This window comes from Corvus kubaryi, unplaced genomic scaffold, assembly GCF_017639235.1.
Source record: "Corvus kubaryi isolate FWS band 111438036 unplaced genomic scaffold, C.kubaryi_AGA036_p1.0 37394, whole genome shotgun sequence".
In the NCBI taxonomy this organism is placed as follows: Eukaryota; Metazoa; Chordata; class Aves; order Passeriformes; family Corvidae; genus Corvus; species Corvus kubaryi.
Window position 1 is genome coordinate 14,069,115 of NW_024581133.1, and position 26,952 is coordinate 14,096,066.

Sequence of the window (26,952 nt, forward strand, 5' to 3'; positions counted from 1 at the left end):
GTGGATCTCAGCCTTTTCCGACCTCATGAACTTGTTCTGCTTGTGATCCACTCTGTCTACTGGTTTCTTTTCTGCAAGTTTATTGCAACAATTACTCTTCTCTGTGCAGCTGCTTTCTTGCTAAGTGCAGAACTTTGCACTCATGTTTGTAGAATCATCATCCCCCTGTTGCAATGATTTCAAACTCTGGTGTTACTTCTCCTCTTTGAAGTATCTCCCAGCCAGGTGTCAGCTCCAGGTTTATAAGCATGGTCTCTAAGCCTTTATGCAAAGATATTACAATATAGAAGTGTATGAGGAACTTTGTTTGATGTCAATTTAATTTTTGAATTCATCCAGGAATTTTAATCAAGTTGACTGGATTCTTATTTCCTGTTTGTTTGATTGTTGTGTTGGTTTTTTGTTGTTGGTTGGTTGGTTGGTTTTTTTTTTAAAGAAAAACACTCAGTCCTTTACTAGTCTCTTGAACATCCGCTAGTTTTCAAAATAAAGCTTGTTTTATACCATTAAGTTCTGAAATTTGTAGAGAGGTTGGGTTAGGAAATGATAATAGACTTCCAAAGAGGAGAAATGTTTGGTCCAGATATTACTATCTAAACAAGTACAGACCTGTGCTCCTCTGAATTTTTTTTCATCTACTTTGTATGTGAGACAGCTGGAAGCTGTGAGTGTCCTTAGATTTGTCACGTTTTCCCCCGGGCTCTATACCTTTGTGGTTTTTTCCTGTGTAGATTATCCCAGTTCCAACTTCGCTGACCAGTCTGTTCCCAACCTCACACTGAAGCACAATGCAGGACCAAACACCAGCTTTCTCATCTTTTTAATGGCTTAATGCAGTTGGTAAATGCATTTTTAAATTCATTGAAACTGCAGTTTTAATGCATTTGAGCTCTGTAAAACTAAAGGGATATTCAGTGTTATTAAACATAGAGAAGTAGCTCTTGCCTCTCTTTTGTAAGGAAGCCTGGCGAGAACATTCAACTAGAATCAACAGGCTGTCCCAGTGTCCTCTTCTTCACCCAGCCACCCATTTGTCCATATCCCCTTCTTAAAAAAAAGAGATGTTGGTTTAGGAAAAGGGGAAGGGTCTGGGGTGCTGGAAGATCACCTCCCAGTACAATCCCTACAGTTAAACAGAATCCTGTCTCATATGAAACACATTTCTGTTTTTTATCAGCAAAGTTCTATGTACTTCTCTGCTTAACATGCTGCTTCTTTAAAAACTGACTTTTGCAGTCTGTGTTTTCACTCTTAACTCTAGTTAACAACAACTGTAACAAACTTTTGTTTGTTTGCTTCAGAAATCCAAGTTTCTAATACAGATTTTTGGATCTGCTTTGGGGGCTGACTACACAAAAGCTAGTTTTTACAGGAATATATGATGCAGTGACTCAGTTCCTTTTTCAATCTAACCCATTTTAAAAGTGTGAGGGCTGATGCTGGATTAACTGAAATAGTGGGAAGAATCCTTTTTACTTTGAAAGACACTGGGTCTTGTCCCAGTTCTCATGTTACATTGCCTGGTTGCTACAATTTTAAACTGCACTATTTCTCTCCTCTGTAGACAAAGCAAGAGTAACCATTTGAGACATTTCAGTGAATGCCTGACAATAGATACACTTTGGGATAAAAATCACTGATAATTTAATATGTATCACTGCTATAAAAAACAGCTTTTTCCACTCTGAATGTATAGTTTTCTTTTTGATGTATTATTGATATACTGCATGATGCACAGTCAGAGGAAGGTTGTAGAAATGAATTTCTGATCTCTCAATTGCTCTTGTAATAATTCTTCTACTGAACAGCAAGGAAAAGAACACAAAGCCAACAGTAAATCAAACGAAAATATTTTTCTTTATTTTACCACTGAAACTATATGTACATGCTAGGAAATGGCTGTTGAATTTCTTAGTGTAGAGTCAGATCATTAAATGCAGGATGCTTTTGTTTGTTTCAAACCTAATTGCTCTAAAAATAGCTGCTGATTCATCATTAAAACACAAAAATATATTTGGCCCCATTATTGTACAAGCACTAAAAGAATAAATAGGAATATCTCGTGATCTTTCTATTAAGAGCTTGGTGGCATATTTGTTTTTGAATAAGAAAAAGAACTATTAAAAACACTGTCAACAAACTGGCTATTTCCAAGTAATTATATATACCACACCTACTTAATTATATGGCAACTTAAATACTTAAGCAGTCAGATAATCTCAGAAAGATACTGTGAGACTTTAGTAGGGATTTGCATAATTTCTGAAGTCATGTGTTGTGAAAGTGCTGTTTCTAACCTTACAGAGCCTTATCAGGCTGTACAACATGAAATCAAATGAGTGACTGGTGGGTCATTTCCATATCAACATTATACTGTAATGCAGGGTATTTTGTTCTTCCATATATCTTAAAAATATACATTGCCTGAATGGTGCATGTTATTTTCCAGAGCTTTTGAAAACTCTTTGATCAATCGCATTCAAAAATTTCCATCAGAAAATGTATAGCACAGACAACCATCAAGTTTTATTTTTGATTCTGCAAATGATCAGTCTTTTCTTGTTTCCTAGTAGCATATATAAATCATTCCGGGTTTTTTATCTCTTCCCTATGTCTCCCATTTTCACTGGTAAGATCTTCATCTGGGCTGACTGGAGCTGTGACTGTTTATCATCCAAATATCAATCCCACAGTTTTTGTGATCTAACACAGAAATATTTCTGTTATCTGGTTTTCTGTATCATCCTCACAACATACTACCACAAGAGGCTTTACAGTTTATTACTATTACTAGTAATTGTAAACTGACTTAGCACGTGCAAACATTTAAATATATGCTTAAGTATGGTCCACGTTAGGTCTACACAAGTACATCCGATGTAAATGTCAAGGATGGCCTGATGAATACCCTGGCTGCAAGGGACAGCTCCCCCTGCAGCAGTGTGGTTGGGACAGATCCACACTTCTGTCTATGGGCAGGAGTTTTAGAGGAGGGTACTTTCCATACTGTCCTGGACACTACCAGGCTTCAGCTAGCAGGGCTCAGAGCAAAGACAGCCCTTTGTGAGAGTGTGCAGCTTGCCCCTTGGCCCCATGCCCAGTGGGGCTGTGGCACCGTGTTCCAGAAGCTGGTGCTCGCATCTGGAAAAAGCTGTGCCTTGCTTTCATTTGTGAGCGAGCAAACTGCTACAGCAGCCCTGCATAGAGCTGTTTCCAGCCAGGAAGCCAAGCTGCTGAAGGAACCTCAGGATAAGGGGTTTGCTTTTTTGTCTTTTTGCCAAAAATGTAAAGTGCAATCTCCTGCTGGCTGGCATGTTTTGATCTTGGATAAGATCGTTTCTTCTCCATGTCTTTAGTTCTGCCAGGCCCTGGGGTGTGCTTATAAATGGTTTTGTTCAGCTCTAGTTAGAAGAAGTTGAAGAGTTCAGTATGATTTGATGACACCATAACCTACCTGAAAGCCATTCTGAAACTTGCATTAGTGATTTAGAATTATTCCATTTAACCTTTTGGTTTTCTGTACCTAAGAAGCGTGAGAAGGAGAATCTTTTGGTTTGTTCCAAGGAATCAATAATCTATTTTCAAGACAACTGTCTGTCTCTGCAAGATACTAAGCTAATGGCAGAAATAACTTTAATAAATACATGAAAGAGCATAGATAGAAGGTTGGGTTTTTTAAAATAGTGAATAGTTCTGGTCACTGAAGTGTTTTCTACATCACCTTTCTTTAAAAATTAGGTTAATAACCAGTCAATAATGGACAAAATAATTTTTATCGAGAGTTTGTTTAAGGGCGAGCTGGCCCACAAATTACAAGGTTCTTGTCAGCTGGTGGTCCATATTGAAATAGGTATTAGGAAATCTTAGCCAATAAAGATCCTAGAAATTCTGCCTTTATGTTACAGAAAGGTCTGCAGAATCATACACAGAACATTTACAGATCATTTGGCCACTGTGACTTTGCACTGGGAGAAAATCAAAACGGACTGCATTTGCTTTTTAATTCATGAACTGAAAAATTTAGCCACTCCATAAGCCCTTGTTTTTGTTTTCAAAATGATCTTTTGTATGTCAGTTGGTGAGCGTAGAGTGACTGTACATTTTCTCTCCCAAGAGCTACCTTTCTGTCACCTTTGGCACGAGTGTTCAAACCAATTATTACATAAATAGGTAAATACATAACTAGTTGGTGTGGTTTTTTGTTGGTACTATTCTCGGATCAGCTTATTCGCAATGCTCCTCTGTCTCATTTCTTAAAGTAATCCAGCCGAATTTTATTAGCTTCCCCTCATATTGTCTATACTGTGTTTTCTTGAGTGTCCCACTAAGATTAGAGTTCATCTTCCTTGGATACATATTAAAAAAAAAGCTGTATAAGGTAGTTGTAAGACTACATCAGGAATAATTTTTACAATAGCATTGAAACCTCTCTCTCTCCCAAAATTATTTAGAGTAAATTATTATACAGACATGTTTGCTTTTTTCATGCCTACATCATGTTGTTGACTGGTGGTCATTTACTTAATTACATTGGTAATTGAAGTTCTCATCCAACTGCCTTTTACCTGACAAATACCCCAAACTTTTGGTCATTAACATTCAAGTGCACATTCTTTATATTTGATGTTTTTTCACTTTGCTTCTATTAGTCCTCAGGGTCATTCACGTCTTCCCATATATTGTCTTGATTATTTTTTCCCCAGCTGATTTTTAGTAAAGTATTTCAACTTTGGATCTAGTGCTTAATGGAAAATACTAAAATTGCTTATACAGTCAAGCCACTAGTGACCTCCATCGAATGATATGACCTTCTTTGCACTGTCTGTTGCTATCTTCATGTTCTCCTCAGTCTCACTGGTTATTTAATCTGTGGCTCAGTGTCTTTGTTTAGTGAAATTGGCTGGATGTGACATGACTGAAAAAATGAAAACTACCCCAAACCACAAGAAATATACAGAGAAAGGTAGCAAATTAATGCTGGATAACCTGTGTTTTTGTCTTTATTGCAAACTGAAATGAATTACTGCTTTGCTTAGGGAACCACGTGAGATAACCTGTGATCCTTTTTTCCACCTTTGCTATATGTGGGTCTCAGTTCTTCCTGTGTTCTCGCTTCACACATAAAGCTGAAAAAATCTTTATTTTCATATAATTTGTGTTGTATAGTGCTTTTTGCATTCTGTACACTTTTGGACATATATTGAAGTAGAGTCTAATTTCCATGTTGTTCTATCCACTTTTGCTTTAAGGAAATTCCATTCAGAAACTCATGCAATTAATAGTGTCAAAAAGCATTTTTTTCCAGCGACCATTTCTTTTGTAATGATGCATGCAGGTTGGTTAGCTCCTCTGAAACACGTAGGAACTGCTGGGTACTGATGACTGTGGTGCCAGTGTGTTTGAGTAAGATCTTTAACTCTTGGTAGACCAGACTGTACCGTTCTGCTCCAAAGCCTTGGGTTTGTGTAGCTGTTGGTCACTGAGAGTATACGACCCTTGTCTATCCAGTGTTTCAATCTGGAACTGGAATATGTGCCCTGACATTGATGGAAGGTCATCTCTGGCAGAGAGACACACTGGCCTTTTGCAGCTGCAAAGTTAGCAAACACTCAGGCTTGCTGCTATATGAGAGCCTTCCCAAAGCTGAGGAGTTTGCTGTGCTGTCCGTGTGACACACAGCCACTGTACGGGACAGGTCCCCAGTGTGTGTGGACATCAGTAATGTAGAGGGGGAAGGCTCACCTCATCCCGAGTCAGCGACTGCATCGTGCAGTAAAGGCAAATAAATTCCTCTTTCTAAAGAGCTGGACGGGGAGTTGGGATTTGTCGGCCTTTCTTCGCAGCCGCACCTGTCACTGGCTCCAGGACAGGCAGTCGTGAGACACTGCAGTAGAGACAGCGCTGGGCAAAACCCGCATGCTTTCAGCCAGGTCCTAGCAGGGGACATCACAGGGTCAGGTTGGAGAGGACCACAGAGGGGTCCCCCTCTGCTCCGACCTCCCTGCCCAAGCCGGGTCATCTCAGAGGACACGGCACAAGACTGCATCCATTTCTCGGATACCTGGGCAGCCTGTTCCAGTGCTCGCCCACTGCACAGTGAAGAAGCTCTTTCTCAGTTCGGGGGGAACTTTCTGTGCATCAGTTTCTGCCTTGTGTCCTATTGCTCGGCACCACCGAGCAGAGCCTGGTCCATCCGCTGGCACCCCCGCTTTAGATATTTACACACAACCGCATAAATACAGCAGCAGCGAACACAGCCAGAACCTTGCCGCCTGCGAGCCCATCCCGCCCCGACCCCGTCCGGTTCCCTCAGGAGCCCGCCCCGACCCCGACCAGCCCCGCCATGAGTCCGCGCTGTGGCTGCGCCGCCGCCCGGCAGGGGGCGCGGCGGGAGGCGGGGCGCGCGCTGGCGCGGCTGCGCTTTGCGGGCGGCTGTAAAGCAGCGCCGACTGTCGCGCTGCGCTGGGCAGGGAGCGGCGGGGGCTGCGCCACAACAGAGTGGGGCCCGCCCGGCGCAGCGGCCGCACCGGGACCGGACCGGGGGCAGCGGCCGCACCGGCACAGCGAGGACGCTGCGGCCTCTCGAGCCGCGCCGGGCAGCGCCGCGGGGTCATTGCGGCGCTCACTGGGGCCGCCTCTACCCCTCGGCCCTGCGCAGGGCGCCGGCGGCACCCGCCCCTTCCCCCGCGGCCTCGGTGTCTCAGGTACGGGGGGCGGCGGGGACCCCGCGGGTGGGCCCGGGGGCGGGCGGGGGCTCCCCCTCTTCCCCCGCCCTGCGCCCTGACGGCAGCGGTGACCGGCGGGGCTGTGCGGCGGGTGGGAACTTCACGCAGATTGTATTTTTCCTTTTTTATTCAGCGCCTCATTGACGCACAAAGCAGTGTCTTCACTGCGGGCAGCCGCAGCACTCTCTGGGGTTTTGTCACAAATTTGTCACAAATTTTCCCCTTAGGGAAATGAGTTTCTATTTCTGTGCGTAATAGGGTTTGTTATGACGTCATTTGTTTTGTTTGCGAAGTTAGTGTTCTCTTAACCCATGTTAAAAAAAAAAAAAATCACCATTTTTAGGTGTTTTTTGCCTGATAAACAAGGAAGTAGCGTTCTTTCAGAAATGTAGGCCAGGATCTTCAGAGGCTTGTCACTGTTGCAATGGGCAGGTGTCAAGGGTCTGTACTTTTTTAAGTGTCTGTGTTTCTGTGATTAGGGCTGAGCATGCATTCATGGAATTTTCATGTTGTTTGAGTAAGCTCTTCCATGGCTTGAACTGATTTTATTAAATCATAAGCAAGGCCTGGTTGTTTTAGCTGATTAAACAAGACCCTTAATTCCTGATACCCAAGTACTTCTCCAGGAGAGGACATAATGCTGGAGGTAAGAGTTTGCTATAATTAGAATCATTTGATTCTAATGCAGTTATTTCAGAAACAAAGATTTGACCAAAAAGATAAGAATTGACTGCTCATTGTGTAGATCTGGGTTTGTCATGGTATTTGTATTATAAACTATTAAAGGAAACCTAGGTTTTCAGGTGCAGAATAAGGTCTTACATTGTCTTTGTTGTAACTTTTAGAAAATTCCAAAGGTATATTAATGCTGTATACTTAGTAAAAACCTTTTTCAGGAAAACTAATATTTAAGTAGTTAGAATGCTTTGCCCTCTTAAAACCAGAAATTACCTTTTCTTGTTCACAAATCCATAGTTCTTGCTGTCAGAGCAATTCAACTGTTTTTGCACTTACTTTTTTTGGATAAAAGGACTGTCTTGGGGCAGGGAGGGAACAGAAACAAACCTTGTTAGACAGGATGATTATTTCTGACATGCAAGGATTGATAGGCAAAGAAGTGATCTTGGCTCATTTGATAGAGTGAACATCTGGTCACCTGTCTTGTGCACTCATCCACAGTATAGAATCACCTATGGAATTCATTAGGTGGGAAAGGCTGTAAGAACATTTTGTGTTTCACTTTAATTACATAATAGCGTATAAGACACCAAGCTTCCTCTTTTAAAATTCTTGAGGTCTCACATATTTAAAAATCTGGTGGTTTTTATTGATGGTTGAAGCCCTGACAGCTACAGCTGTGTTTGTATCTGGTATTGGGAGCTTGAGGGTGAACAACAGCTCATAGTATTCATGCATATTTTGCATGTTCTTTCAAAATATGGATGAGAACATTCTGACCTTTCAGAAATATGTCTTTTGTGAAGCATTGGCTTTCGTAAAGTGTATTAAGAGTGTATGTTAACATGACTGTGACTCACTTTATCTTTGAATTAGTAACTTTGTTGACCTACATAACCAGATCAGTTATAGCAGTTGATTTTCACTGGAGGTGGCTGTGTTGCAGTAACATTTAGCTGACAGCAGTTGCTGGCTTTTTTTCCCCAAGATGTACAATCTTTCATTCGGTTGTTTATATTTCTTCTAATGGTGAGGACATTGTTTTGAGAAGATAGAGGTGATAGTGCCCTCTTCCATAACAGATGAATTATAGAGGCTTAGATGTCAAGCAGTTGAATAAAGAGAGAAATTGAGGGGGGAGTGATGATGGGATGGGGAATAGGATGATATCATTAATGTGTAAACAATGGGGATAGTACAGGGGTATGGATTTGCAGTAGGCAGATGTTGTATAAAGAGTTCCTCAAACCTTCCTATGTGCAACTCCTTTAAGTGAGTTGTGAGCAAAATTTTGGGTTGCTGAAAGAAACATTTTCTTTTTTTTTTCCTTCTGCCCCATTAGGGTTCTCTGCTAGGCCTGACCTGAGCCCCCCCCAAGAAAAACACTAATCTGTACTTAACCTCGAAGGAAGTTCACTAGTTAAAGACTTCAGCTGTGGATACCATTTTGTGTTTCTTATAAGAGCACTGTAAACTTTGGAAGCTGCTACACTGACAAAACTTAGGAGACTACAACTTAGAGTAATTATCCTATCCTTACGTTGTACATGTATCCCATGCTCAATATGCACATTTATAACTCTCTTTTCAACCATATTGACATGCAAACAGCCAAATCACTACAGATCTGGTGATAAAACAGGATTATTTTGCTGTTTTATATAGTTTATGCTGTTTGGAAAAGGAATTGCTCTAAATTAAAATGATGTCTTCCTTATTAAGTGTTTACCGAGTGAAATCTGAGAAGGCTGGTTCATGGCTTTACTAGCAAGAGGCCAGTAAGGGCTATTTGCTTCTGTCTTTTTTTTTCCCAATACACTTTAGTCCTAATATTTGACTGCTGTTAGGTAAAATGTTTACCTTTGGCTCTACTGGGTGCAGAGTGAAGAAGTCTGCTGCAGCGTCCTTTCCTCTGAAGCTGGCAGATCTACTCAACTTAGTATCAATAAAATCCCCTACTTTCTCATAGGTGTTCTGAAGAACAGCATAAAACTGTCCTAATGGTTAGTTTTACAATTCTCACTTGAAAGATTGTTACTAGCAGTTGTGGCGAAGATCATATTTCACTTTGCTCCTCAAAGCTTATCAAGAAGTGTTTGCAAAATGACACTACATCAAGAAGAGTTACACATACCTCAAAAGTCAAAAATGCCAGGCGGACTAAGAAACAATTTTTAAAATAATTTTTGGTGGCCATGTAACTCAGAACTTCCCTAGCTGTCTCAGGAAGCAAAATTCCTAGTTAAGATCTTAAGTTCCAATAAAAAATTGCATTTTGTCATTCTTTTATAAAGCTACAGCTTTTTGTTCCCAAGTTCGTTGCTGTTATGTTTCTCTTGGAGTTCACTGAAGCCAAAACATTCCTGATTGCCAAATCATAATGCTTAATATCTTAAACCCATGATTTACATAGTGTTAATGTGGCTAACTGATTTGAGCCTAGGACAGAGCAAAGAAGTGTCTAGACTGAAGAATGTGTTTGTGAGCACCATGTTTGTCAGATACACCTGCTTGCATCCATCATGCAAAGGCAGGCAGGTTTAGGTGGGTGTGTGCATGGTAATGCTTGATTGAGGCTGGGATTTCCTTGGGAGCCTTGTGGCCTGACTCAGTGGGACAGCTCACCTGTGCTGGGAGGGCTCTGTGCAGGACAGCTCACCTGTGCTCAGAGGGCTCTTCAAAATGGCTCTTAGCTCACCATCTAACATGAGGTGCCTCCAGCTGCACGTGCTCCATGCATTTTGTCCGTTCCAACTGGAGCCAGGCCATAGATCCTGTCCTGCAGAAGAGCTCTTCTGTTTGTAGCTGTCGTGTGCTGGATTCTCTTGGAAGAGGTCAGACAGACACTTCAGTAGTCTCTCCCTAGGAGTACAGTGCTGTTGAGTCTCAGAGGTGAATGGCAACGTGGCACAACAGAGGCATTCTGTAGCTGTCCTATAGGGGGCCTGACATTTCTGTTACAAGATAATTGCTGTAAGGCACTGACTTGACTTAGGCATCTGGAAGCAAACCTTGAAGGTCCCAGAAGAATTATTTTTGGGGATAAAATTAAGAAGACTTTGCTGGTCCAGAGGTTGGATACTGTTCATTACAGTACTTGACAGTACAGTTACTGTCGTCTGATTTTGAGATGGCTTTGCAAAGTTTAGTAAGGGTAGTACTGTATTTGAAATAACGTCATTTCACTTCAAGAGTAGACTTTCCAAGCCAGTGATGGTTCCTAGAATTCCCTGCAAGGGGTGGGTAAGCCTCCCTGCATTGCTGTGGCTCATGTAGCAGTAGCACCTCTGCAAAGCACAGACAAACCCTTCTGTCTGGAGTGGACATAGTGGTCTGGCTTTGGGAGCCTGTAAGCAAGAACCTGTTTCTAGAACATTATCATGCAGTTCGTAACTCATACTATGCCTGTTATTCTGAAATACTGTACCTGTCTGTAGGGCAGAAGATAAGTATTCTGCTTGGAGAATTCTCGAGTAATTTTGTCATTGAAAATGGAGTCATCACCATGGCTGCATTAAAGCACAGAAAGGAAATTGAGAGTTCTTTGCAGTGGTATTTCATATTGTCCTGTGAATAAAGATACATAATGTCAGTGCAAACACTATAGAATTTCAGATTACCTTCTGATTGTTGCTGTTTTATAAAATGTGTAGATCTTTAACTTATCAGTTGCTTTATTTTCTGTCAAAGATTAGAAGACCAATATATAGGATGCTAAAATTTAGTCATTAAAACAAACTTTAAAAGAGCCCACTTTTTGTAATGAAGGATAAAAAGTGAAGAACAAGCAAAAGTGAAGAAGAACGCAATAAAGTTTTGAAATCTGATTGCACTTGTTCTCCTGATAGTGGAACTGAGTATTAGATGTTTTTCTTCTTGTCACTTATTCTGCATTGTACAGGCATACAGGTTGTCCTGCTTGATAGAAATGAAATTAATAAGGCAGGACTGCCTCTTTTAGGAAAATGATTGGGTTTTTTTTTTGAGAACTGCTCAGTGAGTTCCTTATTTTGTTGAAGCAGCAGGGCATGATAGCACTGAGATTTGATCTCCATGGGATTGAGTTGGGGGTGCAACTTCTGAAGTGGCTCCTAGGTCTTCTGTAAGCCTCCAGTGTGCCAGGGCCATGCAGGAATCGATCTTGCTTGGCTGCCTGCCCTTGAGATTGGACAGTAGCAGTACTTAGGTTTTTTCACTTCGCTGAAGGCATTGTATGAATTTTATAACCTTTTTCATTTTCCTGTTTCTTGATACATCTAATGGAAAAGCCTTGCTGAAAGAATAAGAATACATCTTTTTAATGAGATGAAAGAAAGGTTTTCTCATGAATCTAACAGTACCAGTATTAGCTTGTCAGAGTAAAAGTAATGTTAAAAGTGATATGTGATACAAGCTGCATATCAGGGAAGGGAATTCGTTTTAGAAGTTTGTTGGGAGTTCAGTGACCATATGCAAAGAAAACAAGAATTAGGACTGAACAAGGGGACGACAAATGCAAGGAGGTTTTTTCTAGGTGGCGAAGGGAGTTGACTATATTTCAGAATGCAGCTGAAAATACACTTTCAAGGTAATGATATATTGGGTCACATGTATTCGTCAGCAAAGTTTATACCAAAAGACTGAGTTATATGTTGTATAATGAAGCATTTAGCTGCTTTATAGTGCTTTAATGCTACATACTGTTTGATTGCTTATAAAGAAATTAATTATTAATGACAAAATCCTTTGCTCCATCTCCTAACTCAAATGTGTTTTGCTTTGATATGCGATCATAAATGTGCTGTAAAGGTCTCTATAAGGTTGTTTTTACTTACCTATTTCCAGGGACTTCCCAGTTTGCATGAATTTTCTTGCCCTGTTGTATGTCTCGGAATGATTAATATCAATGGTTTTAAGTGGTGAGAAGAATGGATGCAAGTCATGTGTCTTCAGGATTCTAAATAGTCATACACCTGAGAGGGGAACTTAGAATAACTATTTATAGTTTTCAGGTAGCTGTCTTAACAGCTTTTCATTGAGTCATAATGGGTTAAAAGAAGATAGTAAATCAAAACTTTGGGAGGAAACATGGGGAACTAAGTCAATAGGCAAATGCTTCGATTAGGAAAAAGGAACACTAATGCTGATTGAGCTTACTTCATCTTGCTGCTTTTTGAAAAAGCTTCTGAGGACTACGTTTAATTAGAAGTAGATATTGTAGGATCTTCTAAGTGTTTTAACAGCAGATGATCTCATTCTAATGTCTTAATTATTTGCATAATATTTTTGTAGCTCCTCTTAAATTTTGCCTTCTGTGCAAAAGAATAAGAAAATGTTCAGATTTTTGTTTCTTAAAAAAATTAAGGGGCCAATTCTCTTTGATTCTGAAGTTATCATATTAAAAGGATGGGAAACAGTTATGTGTAGGCTGGATATGTAGTATATGCTGGCAAGTTACGACTGTGTTCAAAGACATTAAGCTTTCTGAATAAAATAATATTTTTCCCCCCAAATTGAAATATTTTATGGATTTTCAAAAAAAACTTGTGATGAAATAAAGGGTTATTGTGGAGGGTCTGGGTTGCTTTTCGAGTGGGGTGAAGATTGACTAGACTGTGTTACATTTCTGTAAAACAGTGGTGCATAAATAACAGAGCTAAAAAGTGACCTTGAGAGGATCAGAAACAGGACTATGTACTGCTTGTTCTCTGTGTGCTTGTAGAAGGTTTGAATGCTGTATTCCTGTCCTTACTGGAAATTTGATAAAATGGAAGTCTTGGTCTTAATGTTTTCAAAGAAAGATGGTGCATGTGTGTGAGGGTGTGGATGAGCCCAGTGAGGGCTGTGTAGGAGCTGGAGCTGAGAAGGGTAGACAGCAGAACTCCACAGCTTTAGTAGTCTTTTTTTGCTATGTAGACTCTTTGCACTCCTAATGTTTGTTCTAAGTTTTTTTCCAGTTTTGCAACTTCTTTTTTTCAGCCCTAAAGAAAAGGGTAGCCTTCTGTTTATGCACTTATATAGTGCATTCCACTAAAACTTACTGCTATAAAGAAAAGTTGTACTTTGATGAAGTAAGAACCAATTGTCTATACTGGCAAGAGGAGGTTTATTCCAACTTGCATGAATACAGCTTTTGACTTTGGTGTGAGACATGCCTGTCTGCTGTAATTCCAATAGAGAACAGCAACACTTTCTTATCACAGGCCTCGTATTTAACAGTAATTGTTATAAATGTTTCTAGGATTTCCAGTGAGAACATTCAAATGGGGCTTTTCAGCTGGGGTTCTAGGATCCAAAAGATTCTTAATCTCCAGACAGATCCTGTGACCTTGTGGCTTCTTTAGATGTTAGTTCTGCAGCATATACGCCTTTTTCAAACTTTTTATTCCAAATTGCACCACATGAAGTGTAGTACTTGTTAGTTGCTTATGGCTATGAAGAGAACACAGGCTGCCTGGGAGGATGCAACGGTTTATACCCACTGCAGACTGAAATACATAATTATTTAGGGTCTGTTAGGAACAGCTAGCTCACAACTGCTCCTGAAAGCATCAGTTTGTGAAACAGTCTAAAAAATTCTTAATTAAATCTGTTCTGTAGTCTTGATCTTGTATTTATATGTTCTATGACAAAATAAATGCGAGCGTTAAGTATTAGCACTGCATGTAAGAATGCATTAGCATTTTGGAGAGTTTTGACATTCAGACAGAGGCTTCTGGACCTGAATAGATAGGGCTGCTTAACCTGCCACAGATCATAGAATCATCACACAATAGTGTGGGTTGGAAGGAAACTTAAAAGTCATCTACTGCCAGCTTCCCTGCCATGGACAAGGATGCCTTCCACTAGGCCACGTTGCTTAAAGCCCAACTTTCCCGTGAATCCATCCACCTTATCCTTGAAATCCTCCAGGGATGGGCATCCACAGCTTCTCTGGGCAACCTGTTCCAGTGTTTCACCACTCTCACAGGGAAAAATTCCTTCCTCATACCTAATCTAAACCTGCCCTCTTTTGATTTGAAGCCATTCTCCCTTGTCTTGTCATTATATGCCGTTGTCAAAGTCCCTCTCCAGCTCTCTTGAAGCCCCTTTAGGTACTGGAAGATGCTGTAATGTCTCCTTGGAGCCTTTTCTTCTCCAGGCTGAACAACCCCAGCTCTCTGTCTGTCTTCATAGGACAGATGCTCCACCTCTCGGAGCATCTTCATGGCCCTCCTGTGGTTTTGCTTCAGCAGCTCCACATTCTTCTTAGGCTGGGAGCCCCAGAACTGGACACGTTAGTTCAGGTGGAATAGAGGGACAATCCCATCCCTTGACCTGCTGGCCATGCTTCTTTTGAGCCAATCCAGGATATGATTGATTTTTCTGGGCTGCAAACACAGTGTCAGGTCATGTAATGCTTCTCATCCATTAATGCCCTCTTGAGTCCTTCTCCTGAGAGCTGCTCTCACTCATCTCTCTGCCCAGCCTATATTTGTGCTTGGGATTGCCCCATCCCAGGTGCAGGACTTTGCACTTGGCCTTGTAGAACTTCAGGAGGTTCATGCAGACCAATCTCCCAGGCCTGTCAGGATGCCTCTGAGTAGCTGTTGGTGCTGTTTCTAGATAGCTCAGATGATTTTTGTGACTTCATGCATAGTCCAGCTGTGCTGCTTAGGCTGCCTTGTTCCACTTAGGGCATTGCTGCACATGTTTTCTTAAGCAGCCTTTTGGTAGTTCAGCACAACTTGCTGTAAGCTGTCAAGTATCTGCTATAGCTTATTCAGCTGAGGCATAAAACCCCCTGATATTAGTTACAGTAATGAGTATTTCAATTGTTACCACAATTGTAACCAAATTGTTTCATCACTCCCTTTTGGGAATTTAAACCAAAGGCAGAGATGTCAGATGAAGCAGATTGAACATGGATCTATTACTGAGGTTACTGTTTTCTGTGTTTTCCAGTACAAAAGTTTTTTTTTTTTGAGGGTAATGTTGTACATTGGCAGCTGTGTATTTTGTCAGGGAGGGGAACCTGGCTGGTACTGACTGGTAAGGGAACATATTACTGAGTATTATATACTCAGTTTCTGTCAAAGGGCAAGAGTCAAAAGTACGTGGACTGAAAATAGCTTGGTACACTGTACTGCTAATGTGTGGTGGTTTTTAAGAGACTCAAGGTAATAAATGGATTTTTTTTACTTTGCCCCAAAATAATAACCCTTCAGAATCTCTCATGTTTCATTCCTCTTCGTGTCAGAAAAGAACCATGAGTTCTAAGCAGCTGACTTTTTTATAGTTCAATTGACACCATACAACACCATGTATTGTGTTGAAGTATTTACTGTAGGTGTTCTGCTGCAGGGGAAGATACAGGTCTTATTTAAGCATGCATTTTCGTTGATGGCTATGAGAGCTATTTAGCCAAAATTCAGCTAACTTCTATAAGCAGTAGCCTGTAACTGCCGTACTTAAGTATCAGTAAAGCAGACATCATCTGTTTTGCAGGTGACATACACCAATATTTGCTTTGTGAAAGTGATACTGTTTTCACTGACCATAAGAACTTCCCTTCAATGCAAATTATAGGAGTTCTGTCTTCATAAAAAATTACATTGTCAAGCAGTATTCTTAGTATTTTGAAATAGTATTTCAGTTACTGTCGTTTTGCTATTTCCACTGGGGGATTAGTCCTAGCAGTAAATGGGTTTTCTCTTATTTCAGCTTTGCTTTTGAAAAATCTAATGCTTCTTTTCTTGATGCTTATCTGTTTTGTTTTCTAGGCCTTTCTTAAATCTTTCCATGTCTAAATGGACTCCTGAATGTAATATAGTTTATACTCTAAAAGCGGATATGAAGAGTGAAGTTCCTTCTGATGCACCAAAGAGACAGGAGAGTCTGAAGGGGATCCTCTTGAACCCTGAGCCTATTGGGGCAGCCAAAAGCTTCACTGCAGAAGTTGAGATGATTGCCAGTAAAGTAGGGAATGAGTTCTCTCACTTGTGTGGTGATTCTCAAAAACAAAAGGACATGAATGGCAACCATACAGACCAAGAAAAAGGTATTGTGGTGCGAAAAAAACGCAAGAGCCAGCAGGCTGGTCCTTCATACACTCAAAACTGTCCTGATAAAGAAAATAAAGGAATCTTGGGATTGAGACAGCATCTAGAAACACAGAGTGAAGACAATGATTCTTCTTTTAGTGACTGTATCTCTTCACCTTCCTCTAGCTTGCATTTTGGAGACTCTGACACAGTAACATCTGATGAAGAAAAAGATGCTCCGGTGAGACACCCTCAGGCAGTGTTGAATACTCCAAGTAGAACTCACAGTGCAAGGTCACACAAGTGGCCTCGGACTGAGGCAGACTCTGTACCCGGGTTATTGATGAAAAGGCCCTGTTTTCACAATAGTTCTTTAAGAAGACTTCCATATAGGAAGAGAGTTGTGAAAACAGGTTCATCACAGCGGACACAGAACCAAAAAGAACGAATTTTAATGCAGAGGAAAAAGCGGGAAGTGTTAGCTCGAAGAAAGTATGCTTTACTCCCCAGTTCTAGCAGCTCCAGTGAGAATGATCTCAGTACTGAATCTTCTTCCAGTTCATCTACTGAAGGGGAGGAAGACTTGTTTGTGTCACCTGGTGAAAACCACCAGAATAGCACAGCTGTTCCTTCAGGTAAAACTGAATTCCCGAGGTATTTTGTATTAGTTGTCTTTCATCGTATACAATAGGCTTTTTTATAAGTTCTTTGGAGCAGTTTGTTGAAATTAATACTACAAATAGTACAACATAAATTCTTGGGAAAAGTACATTCACATCTTACAGCAGAATTATAGCAAATCTAAAATCTTGAATGTAAAAGTTAATGGTTTCTAAAGAACATAGTGGAAGATTGCTCAGTCTGATTAGTCGCATGCTGCTGAGTTGATCCATTTGTATTTTTTTAGCTGTAGAATTGTATTAAAAATTTTAGCTTTGAACTGATTGTGGTAATAATTCTAATTTCAGAATGTAGAAATATCTGCTAATATTTAACTGCACTTCACAATTTAGAAAAAATATAAAGAAAAAAATGTCCATTGTTATTAAGAGCCTGAAATATAAGTCAGTTGAAGGTAGCTTTAGTACTGAGATAATAAGAGAAAATATGTATGCCGAATGTTTTACCTAGATAAACTCAGTGCAATGCAGTTGGTTTACACAGTTATTTCTCTAATATGTCTTGTCACGGTATCTGAATGCTTGAATGTTTGGAGGAAGACTTTGGAGGATGTATTAGTTTTGTTTGGTTTGTTTTGCGTGTTTTTTCCTGGTTTGTTTGTTGTGGTTTTTTGTTAATTGATGAATTTTTTTGGATTTCCTTTCATGTTAAATTTGCCAAGTGAAAGTAGTTGTGCATTCTGTTCTAGTTCAGCTTTTTAGAGAGCATGGGAAAGTAGATAGAACACAGCATGGTGTTAATCTGTGCAACCATGTGTTTTATCTAGTGACAAATATGTTTTAATAAGCAAAACCATATCTCAGGCTGTTGATCATTCCTCTAAGAAAATGTGACTGAAAATACAAGGACAGGTTAAAAAAAAAAAGTGTGAATGTTCATGTTAGGGCAGGATTTATGCTTGAACAGAACCAGAGTACTACTAAAGTCTAGATTATTGCTTGTTATTCGTTGTAGCAGGAAATAATTTGTGTGATGTTTAAATCCAAGAAGTAAAATCTGTAATGCAAAAGTCTTACTTATGCAATGCTAGGGCTGGGCACATATAACTCTGAAACAGGAATTATTTCACAGTGTTAATTATCTTGATGCATATTTGTGGGAATAGAAATTAATTAGGCCTAAAAAAATTACATTTGACATGCATATTTAAGCATATTGAAGAATATGATTTGTAAATAATAGATGTGTGGGGATATGCATACATTTACATGAAACACCAATTTGAGAAACTACTGTCTTAACACCTTTGTTTCCAAGTTAATGGTTTCTTACAATTTTCAGGCAGGGTGGAGTTTCGTGTAACTGTAAAATGATGTAGGATCATTAACAGCTCTCCTTCCACACAAATGTGGAAAGTCCAATGGCTTAATTTTTATACTGCTTAAAAAGCACAATTAATGAAATTGTTTGTTTTCTTGTCATGAATGAAAAAAATCAATTAGTTCTGCACCAGTTAATTTTAGATTAAAATACTGACATGAGTTGTAACTGAAAGAAGGGTTGCTTTAAAGATTGTGTCCTGTCATGCCTGTACTTCAGGACCAGTGCTTGCAGGGAGCTGAAAAGTGATTCTGGCTTAATGTGTGTGAATACTGTGGGGGTTTTTCCAGTGGAAATATGTATTGATGTAAAGTTTTTTAAGCATTTTGTTTACATTGCAGATATAATGGGAAGTTGAGCAGACATCCTCTGTGAAAGTGTCCTATTTTTAGCAAGATAAAAATGTGATTAACATTTTCTGTAGCTTTGTGCTGTTATATAAGACATTTCTGGTTATTGAGTTAATTAGGACAGAAATGGGGCCAGCTGGAAAAACAGCAATGCTACTTGTCTGTATAGTGAGCAAGCACGACTGGGTTTCTATATGACGAAAGGCTTGTATTGATAGTCACGCCATAGGAGCTTGTTCATGTTAGGGAAAATTTCTTTGCTCTACATTGGCACATGTCTGTTGAAATTAGAGTGTGCTGAAGGACAATATCTTCTGCTGAGAACATGAAGCCTGGGGCATACATGTAAAAGTACTAGAGAACAGACTTAGGAAAGGAGGAGAAGAATAATAGTAATTGGAAAAGAAAACACAGTTAAAAAAGATGTGGTAATAACTGATTTTTTAATAAGCAGGCTTCAAAGTGATGTGATTAGTCTTGTAGCCTAGTGAATAGCAATTTGTATTAAGGATATGGCAGAAAATATTTCTTTGCTTTGAATGTTGATGTTTATCTAAAGATACAGTGCATTTAAAGAAACAGTAAATCTAATTAGTGTAGACTATTCTGGAAAACATTTCTTTTTGATTGTTGCAAGAAATTAAAGTAACAGACCTTTTTACCCAAAGAAGTATTTAGTAAGTATGTTCTTATAATTAATAAAATTAACTTGGCTAATTGGAAAAATCTTATGAATGGAGATGTGAAAGGGGTGGTTGTTTGTTTAACAAAACCTTTACCAAAAAACTGAATAGCACTATATGGGGCTTTTCCTCCTTTTCTGTTAGGGCTTTAGCTATTTTTCTGGTGAAACTGTACTTCTAGAGCGAGTGCTTGAACAAGTACGTCCTGACACCGGGGACTGGATGATACTTGTTTTAATAACTGTGTGCCATAGAAGGCATTGTTCTCATTACTTCTGGGATGGGCAGCTGAAGCTCATTCAGGGGAGACAGGAGTTGGAGGCATAAGTGTAAAAACAGCTGTATGTAGCTGATCCTTACAGCTGAAGGTGCAGGTGCTTATGGGGGTGTAGATTCTATTTGCAATGCTGATCAGTTGGTTTCAATAACAATACTGGGCTTGCAGTTAAAATGACAACAAGCATCCACATTTTTGCTGGGAGACATGAATTTTGATTCTGTGTTTTGTTTAGGTAGTGCAGAAGCTTTTCTCTAACCCTGTGTACACACCAACAGAAATAATCCTCCTTTGACTTTGCTTATGAAACATGGCAAAATTCAGCTTTTACTGTTGTTGGATCTCTTATGTTGTGATGCAAATGTTCTGCTTCTACAGGTATTTGATTTTCATCTTGGATCTAAAGGGTTGGGGCTGCCTTTTGGAGGCAGTCTGGGGAGGGAAATCTAGCAAAAGCTAGAACTGGCACAAGTTTTTAACCTTACATACTCTGATTTGGCAATAAAGCAGAATTCTGGAAAATGGCAGAGTGTTGTTAGAAAAAAAAAGCTGTGTAGAGTTTTGCATTGTCATAAATTGTTCAAATTGTTCACCCAATAACTTAAGATTCCTTCAGGGTCTGACATGTTATTTTATATTTTTGAACAACTAATACTAGACAGGTTTTTCTTTTCTTAGACTGTAATGCTGATGAGAAACTGCTCCAAATTTTGTTCAAAGCTGCTTAGAATGATAAGACAGTGTTTATTCACTACTGTCCTCTTGATTCTCTATCATTTGTTGTCTGTCTCCCAAAAAAATATTGAATGTAGACATTGAATATTTTACAAGCCAGAGGCTGGTGAAAATGTTTAAGCATATACCGCTTTATGCTCAGATTATTTTAACAGGTTTAAGATTAACGGGTATTAAGTGGAAATGAGCTGCCTGTTGTTAAGAGTTGATTATTTTTCAGCTATTTAATCCCTCATACAAACTACAGCATGCAGTCCTTTTCTCACAGGAACTGATACAGCTCATTTCAAGCTTTTATCTCAACAGCATTAGTGGATAAGGAAGCGTATAAGTATCCTGTTTACCGTGCTGCTTATTGGAGAAGAACTGAGAAGTGGTGAGGAAAGAAGCACCTGGCTTTGTGAGCAGTGGCCATTAATCAGTGTTGCTGTATTCATCTGCTGTGAATTGGGGCTTTAAATAGCTACAGTAATAGAAGTTAGTGTGGAATTCACTTTGGCACTTCCCTGCTGCAGCTTTCTTTGCTGAAAAGATGGTACTTGTAGTAGTGGCTTGTTGTGGCATTGCCCATAGGACTGATTTTAGTGCAAGGTTAAGAACAGTTGGTACAGGTTTGAATTATCATGGCTCATAGTTGGACAAAATCCCCTAAACTGTGGTTGACTGTCTTTTCCACCAGGATGCAGACTCCTAAGCAGTTTGTGTGCTTTGGAAAATTTTTTCCCATCATGCCCAGCTATTGGAACGTATATTCCAAGTGGTCTCAGGTACAGAAAAACTGTCATCACCCAACCCTAAGGGAACAGGCAGATTTTTGCCAGAATGTTGACAGCACTGAATCATAGTTACAATTAAGTCTTTCTTTTCTTAGCAGAATATTATAATTTTGAGTAGAATGGCACAGGATTTCTATAAGCAGAATCAATGTAATACAATCTGTAAGTACCATAATACAAAATTTATACTACCACTTAAGTTAAAATTTCTAATTACCTGGACATTCTGCAGATCAGGTCAAATCTTAATGTGTGGTTTGATTTTTCAATAAAAGAATCATAATCTAGACTCAAAAACCATATAAAAGAACATGAGTTACTCACTCAGTCCTCAGAGGAAGCAGATGATGACAGAGGTGTCCCTTGCCACCAGTGAGGGGTTGAGGTCACATTTCTGGTCCAGGTTCCCACTTCGGGCTTGTAACTGCTGGATTTTCTGGCCAGTGCTCTGGGTGCTGTCCGGCTCCCCTGTGCTGTGGCAGGGTTGTCAACAACACCTGCTTGGCTGCCTGCCTGGAACGTTCAAGGCCACCAGGGGAAGGGAGTGATCGTCCTGGCACCCAGGAATCTTGAGACATCTAGGGAGGGAAAGGGCAAATGTGTTTGTTCTGTCTGCTTGGTTCACAGGACCTTCAGAGCTTGAGAATGAGGGCAAAGCCAACAAATATGTGACCTGCTCAGTCACAGAGGATGGCTCCTCATACAGTGGTGTTATGCTAACAGTGTTAACGGGGTCAGAGCAGGGGCTCCAGCCATACCTAGTTCAAGACATTTGAGAAGTAAAGAAGACAGTACTCAGTAATACCAGCAGGATATTATTTTGTTTCAAGCTGAATTACTATCCAAGTCATTATCTTTAATTCATGAGTGTAAGTGGCTGTAGAGGTGCATAGTCCCAAGTTCAAAAAGGGATTCAACACAGTTATTGACAGCTGTCCATGAGCAATGACTGGACAAGAAAGTGTGCTCTGACGTCTGTGACATTGTTGTGGGTGCTGGGTGGTGTGAGAGCTTTTAGTTAAAATTTGTAGCCTGAATTTTCTGCTCTGACTACATAGTTTTACCTGCTGCAGTTGGTAGAGAGAACATGTGCCTGGGTGGGCTCTTGGTCTGATCCAGTGAAAGCGTGGAACTCAAAATAAGTCATCTCTGTCACTGGAACTTGACTACTTAAGCGAAACCAGAAGAGATTTAAAATAAGACTTGATCAGACTGTCTCATTTGAAATTGTGTATAGTAAAATGCTTTTAATATCTTCCATGTAATATTCAGACTAGTTAAACTCCATGTTAATTGCAAAAACAGATGTGAAAATACCCTGTGGGAATGACAACAGTCACCCAAACATAAGTTTGGCTATTATACCAGTGTTATTTATGCCCTTGGAGGAGTACGTGTGGTGATGATTGATTAATCATGGAGTTATGCCATGGTCTTTTAGAGTTAAATAGTAGTATAATTATATATATTATACATGCTATACTGTGCAAAGCTTAGTCTCTTGCTTACAACTTCTTGATTATTAAAGTATTTGATTCTAAAGCTTGCTTCTCAGCAAGTTGGTCCATCAGTGGCACATAGCAATTGCTGTTGTGAAGTAATCTTAAAACTTTCTAGGGAAAAATCTGTCATTTACTGATCTAAATATTGGACTTAAGAGTCCAGTATTGTATTTATTTCATTATAAAAGTTATATTCTGCTTAATAAAGTACTTTATTATGACAGATTTACTGTATTTGTGAGGTAAGGCCTGGAGGAGAGTATGTTTATATTTTTAAGGGAGGATTATAGTTTCAGACATGTTCAGATTTGGATTCAAGCATGTGCAGTTTATCCCTTCCCCTAGGGCAGCTGAGCATTCGGTTTCCATCATAAAACAGGCTTTTAAAAGAGGGGAGAGAACTTACATAAAGAAGTTACTGATCATTTTTGATTATTAGTCACATACAAAACTTAATTACTAATGGTTATTGAAAGCTCTGAATGGGAGATGCAAAACTTGCAAGCTGAAATTTGGTGTCTTGCATGCACTATAAAATATTATTTGTGGCTCTGAGAAGGGAAAAAACACCCCAAATTCTGTGGAAATTAATGAAGTTCTTGCTGTTATTTTCAGGAGAAGTTTTGTTTTTAAGTAGCTCACTTAAAATGCAGACTGAGTCAGTGGTGGCCCAAAGGCTAATTTACTCACAAATAGCTAGATTATAATTTGCTTACTGTGTTCTGTGATTCAGAAGATGACAGAGAGAAATAACGTATGCCTGCAGGAGGATGATTTTCTGTTTGTTTTGTAGCCATAGGTATTATTCTGAAAGTAGTACAAAATACGTCTCTTACATCTGCGTAACTCTTTTGCCGTCAACAGTCCAGACTCCTCTTCTTGATGGGAGGTAACCTTCAAGAACTACAGGGTTAGTATAGTTAACACTGTCATTATACAGATTTAGCTGGCTTCTTACAGCTTCAGTCATTTGAATGATACATTGATCAGGAAGGTATTAATGCTTTAAATTTTGCTTAAAGTTCTTTACAGACAGAAGATGACTGGTCAGTGACTGGTATGTGCTAAAAGAGAAAAGTAAATTATACCTTATCGTGGTGGACTACATAAAACAATTGAAGAAATATTTATGTAGTTTAGAGTTGTTGTTTTTATGCTTTATTTTGAAGAAAGCATTAGTTCTTTGTATAGGAAAGTACTTCATGGGGTGAAAACCTCATCAGTTTGTGCTTTTGACTTGGGAAGGTGTTTTTAGAAGCATGAACAGTAGGAAATTGCATATGTCTGAACCATGTCTATGCTATATTCTACTTGGAGCAACTTCTACTGTTTTCCTAAAGATTTTCTTTGTTATTTTGGAAGTTGTAAGACCTGTTCATTCAGTACCAGTCCTGATGTTTTCTACAGTCTGATTTGCGTAGTCAGTAAAATCACATCTGAACTAAAGGTGTGCTTAAAAAAAAAAGGGATTGAGTAAAATGAGCTTTCAAACCTTGAGAAAGGTATCTGAATTGTGTAGATATTCAGTTAAGAATTCCCTCTGGTTTTCATGAGCTAAGCTTGTGTCAGAATTTCCGAGGAGATGCACACTGTGAATTTCAGTATAGATCCACATGGCAGATGATTCTGTACTCAAGGAGAACTTGTTTGTTTTCTCAAGTAACAAAATCATATTTAAGCCTAAATCTTTCTACTTTCGCATATGTCATAAATTTCAGTAAATACTGAGCCTGAGGATGTGTGGACTATATTTCAGAGAAGTGCAGGTTTGGAAGATAGAAGGACAAGTTGTGGATTTTTCTTAGTGACCTTTCCGCAGCTGCTTGGCTGGGTGGTTTTGTCTGAGAGTAGCTAAGATAGTTTTGTGTAAGGAAGCTGTTGCTTGTTTGCCCATGATAGGCACAATGTTTACATTCTTCTGGATGTGATGATGGATTTAGCTGCTGCTTTTCACTCTGAGTAATTGGCCTTTCAATATTTTCAATTTTGGAATGTGATGATGTTTTTTAGACATTGCAGTATTTTCAGTTTTCCCCAAAATTTCCATGCAAGTTCTGAGAATTAATTTTGTTCCACACTACTTCCAATTGCTGGAGTTTTTTGCGTACCACTATTTGGAAGCATCACTCTTTACATCTTCAGTCAGCAATCTTTCTGGGATAAATATGGTCAGAAACAAAGGCCATTGGAAAATAGGTAATGCAGTTTGGGTGTTTTTTTCAGAGCATAAAAACTGATAAAAATAAAAAAGGATAATCTCTCCCACCATGTAATTGGGTAAAGCAGATGAGAATAGTCAGTCCATACAGGATGGAAGTATTGACTTGAATGAGACCAAATTCTTGAAGCACTCCTTGAAGCAATTTGCAAAACCCAAAATGGTAGTTTGCAATTTCTAAGCTATACAGCTCATTTTTTTTAGGAAGTTCTTTTGTGCTCAGTGACTAATCCATAGCTCAGTTTAAGAATTGTAGGTAGCTCAGACTTGTCACTGCCAATGTTGCAGCTCTAGAGCAGTGTTTCATGTGTCTGCTTGTTAGGCTGGAACTTTAACCATTCTTCCTGAAGTGGAAGTTGTTTCCTATGAAAACTTGTCTCTTCTGTAGGGTTTTTGTTGAGGTTTTTTATCATTCTTAGTTTCATTTTATCTTTCTCTGTCTAGTACAGATTGTGAATGCCACAAGATGTCTAGATACAAAGACGTTTATAAACACCAGGGGATTAATTTTGTTGTTGGTATAAACTAGTTGGTGCATAATTTTTCTTCTGTTGTCAATGCTTAGCTTGAGATTGATACCTATAAAAACACTTTAAAAAAAGCTATTAGTGATAACACACCACTACTGCTTTGCTAGCTTGGAAATGTTTTGTATTTTTATATTAAATGACTGGATTTTCGTGGTGTTACAGATAATAAAATTCACTGTAATTGCTTTCAATGCTTGCAATGCAAGCTTGCATACCTACCCCACACTCAGTCTTCTGTCTCCTTACTTCATTTTGCTTCAGTATTTACAGCAGAATTGCTTCTTTTAATAATTAGGTCATGTATTTGACAGTTGCACCTAAGGTTTTGACACACACCATGGAATCCTCTGCCTACATATATTTTAAGTCTATGAAAAACAGTCTCTTTTAGTGACAGTTCCTGAGATAAAGGGAGTATATAAACTTTCTTCTTCCTTTTTCCTCATCAGGAAGTATCGATGAAGATGTTGTGGTGATTGAAGCATCCTCCACTCCCCAAGTCACTGCTAACGAAGAAATAAATGTTACCTCAACAGATAGTGAAGTGGAGATTGTCACTGTTGGTGAAAACTACAGGTGAGATTTGCATTTCTTTGTAATAATAAAGTGTTGCTTGTCTCCAGGTTTGTTCCAATGCTTTGTGCCATTAAAAGCCCATAAGGTAAAGTCACTGGAGTTCTAACCAGAATGCACAGTATGCATTTTTGATTAAAAAAACCAAAACAAAACCCGAACAGTAACAAAAACCCCCAGTCCTAAACCCCCAAACAAAGTAAGGACAAAAACCCCAAAGCACAGCTTTGCCAAAGCTAGAGAATTCGGCTAATCTGGAGTTGTTGAGGTGGCTCTATTAGTGTGATTGAGGTGCAGAATTTGGGGGAAGCAAAGCTATGCAGTGAGATCCTAGAGAGAGCATGTGTAGGCTGAGTTGACTATCTAGGGATTAGCTGAGCATTTCTCAGGAAAGCAGCCTACTTTTTTGAAGCTGCTGCTGTATGTGCTTTCCTGTTCTTCCATGAATATCTGGAGGTTTTGTTCCATGTTTTCAGATTTTACAGAATCAAAGTGGAGTTCCTTGAAGAAAGGTTTGAATTTGAAGTTATCTAAAGCCAAATGCTTTTAAAAAATAGATAGCTTTGTATATTCCTAGCATCAATAAGACATGTTTTCTGTAATAGCCTTAAGACTTGAAAAAATTAATTCTTTCTTCCCTCACCTTCTGCAATGCTACAGCCAAAACAGCAGTAGCTCCATGGTGATTTGTGCAGTGGGTTTTGTTTGTTTTTAGTGAAGTCATTCCTTTTTCTTCACATTTTCCCCTTCTAAATTTCTGAAGTCTGAGTACATTGTTTTTCCAAATTGGAAAATAAGAGCCACTTGATTTATGTAAATACTGGAAAGTCAAAGTTTTTTGAGAGTGAAATGATAAATACAATACTGTAAAAATATTGTTCCCTTAATTAAAGACTGTATCC

General features: G+C 39.2%; 1 protein-coding gene and 1 long non-coding RNA gene across 6 annotated transcripts in view; one reads left to right on the forward strand and one right to left on the reverse strand.

The window, feature by feature from the left end:
- The first annotated feature begins 6,476 nt into the window (after positions 1–6,476).
- RNF111 (ring finger protein 111) overlaps positions 6,477–26,952 on the forward strand; it is a 43,380-nt gene continuing 22,904 nt past the window's right edge. For 4 of the 5 annotated variants that reach the window (XM_042038966.1, XM_042038968.1, XM_042038965.1 and 1 more), the window contains exons 1-3: positions 6,513–6,704; positions 16,145–17,040; positions 25,927–26,053. In XM_042038966.1, the coding sequence (XP_041894900.1) occupies positions 16,164–17,040; positions 25,927–26,053 (1,004 nt within the window). In that variant the 5' untranslated portion in view covers positions 6,513–6,704; positions 16,145–16,163. Of the gene's footprint in view, positions 6,705–16,144; positions 17,041–25,926; positions 26,054–26,952 lie in introns of all 5 variants that reach the window. The other variant, XM_042038969.1, reaches the window with a different exon arrangement.
- On the reverse strand, positions 6,717–21,787 carry LOC121669689. The gene is made up of 3 exons (XR_006017850.1): positions 21,552–21,787; positions 10,831–10,970; positions 6,717–10,265 (listed from the first exon to the last, which is right to left on the reverse strand). It is a non-coding gene; the product is annotated as an uncharacterized LOC121669689 (long non-coding RNA).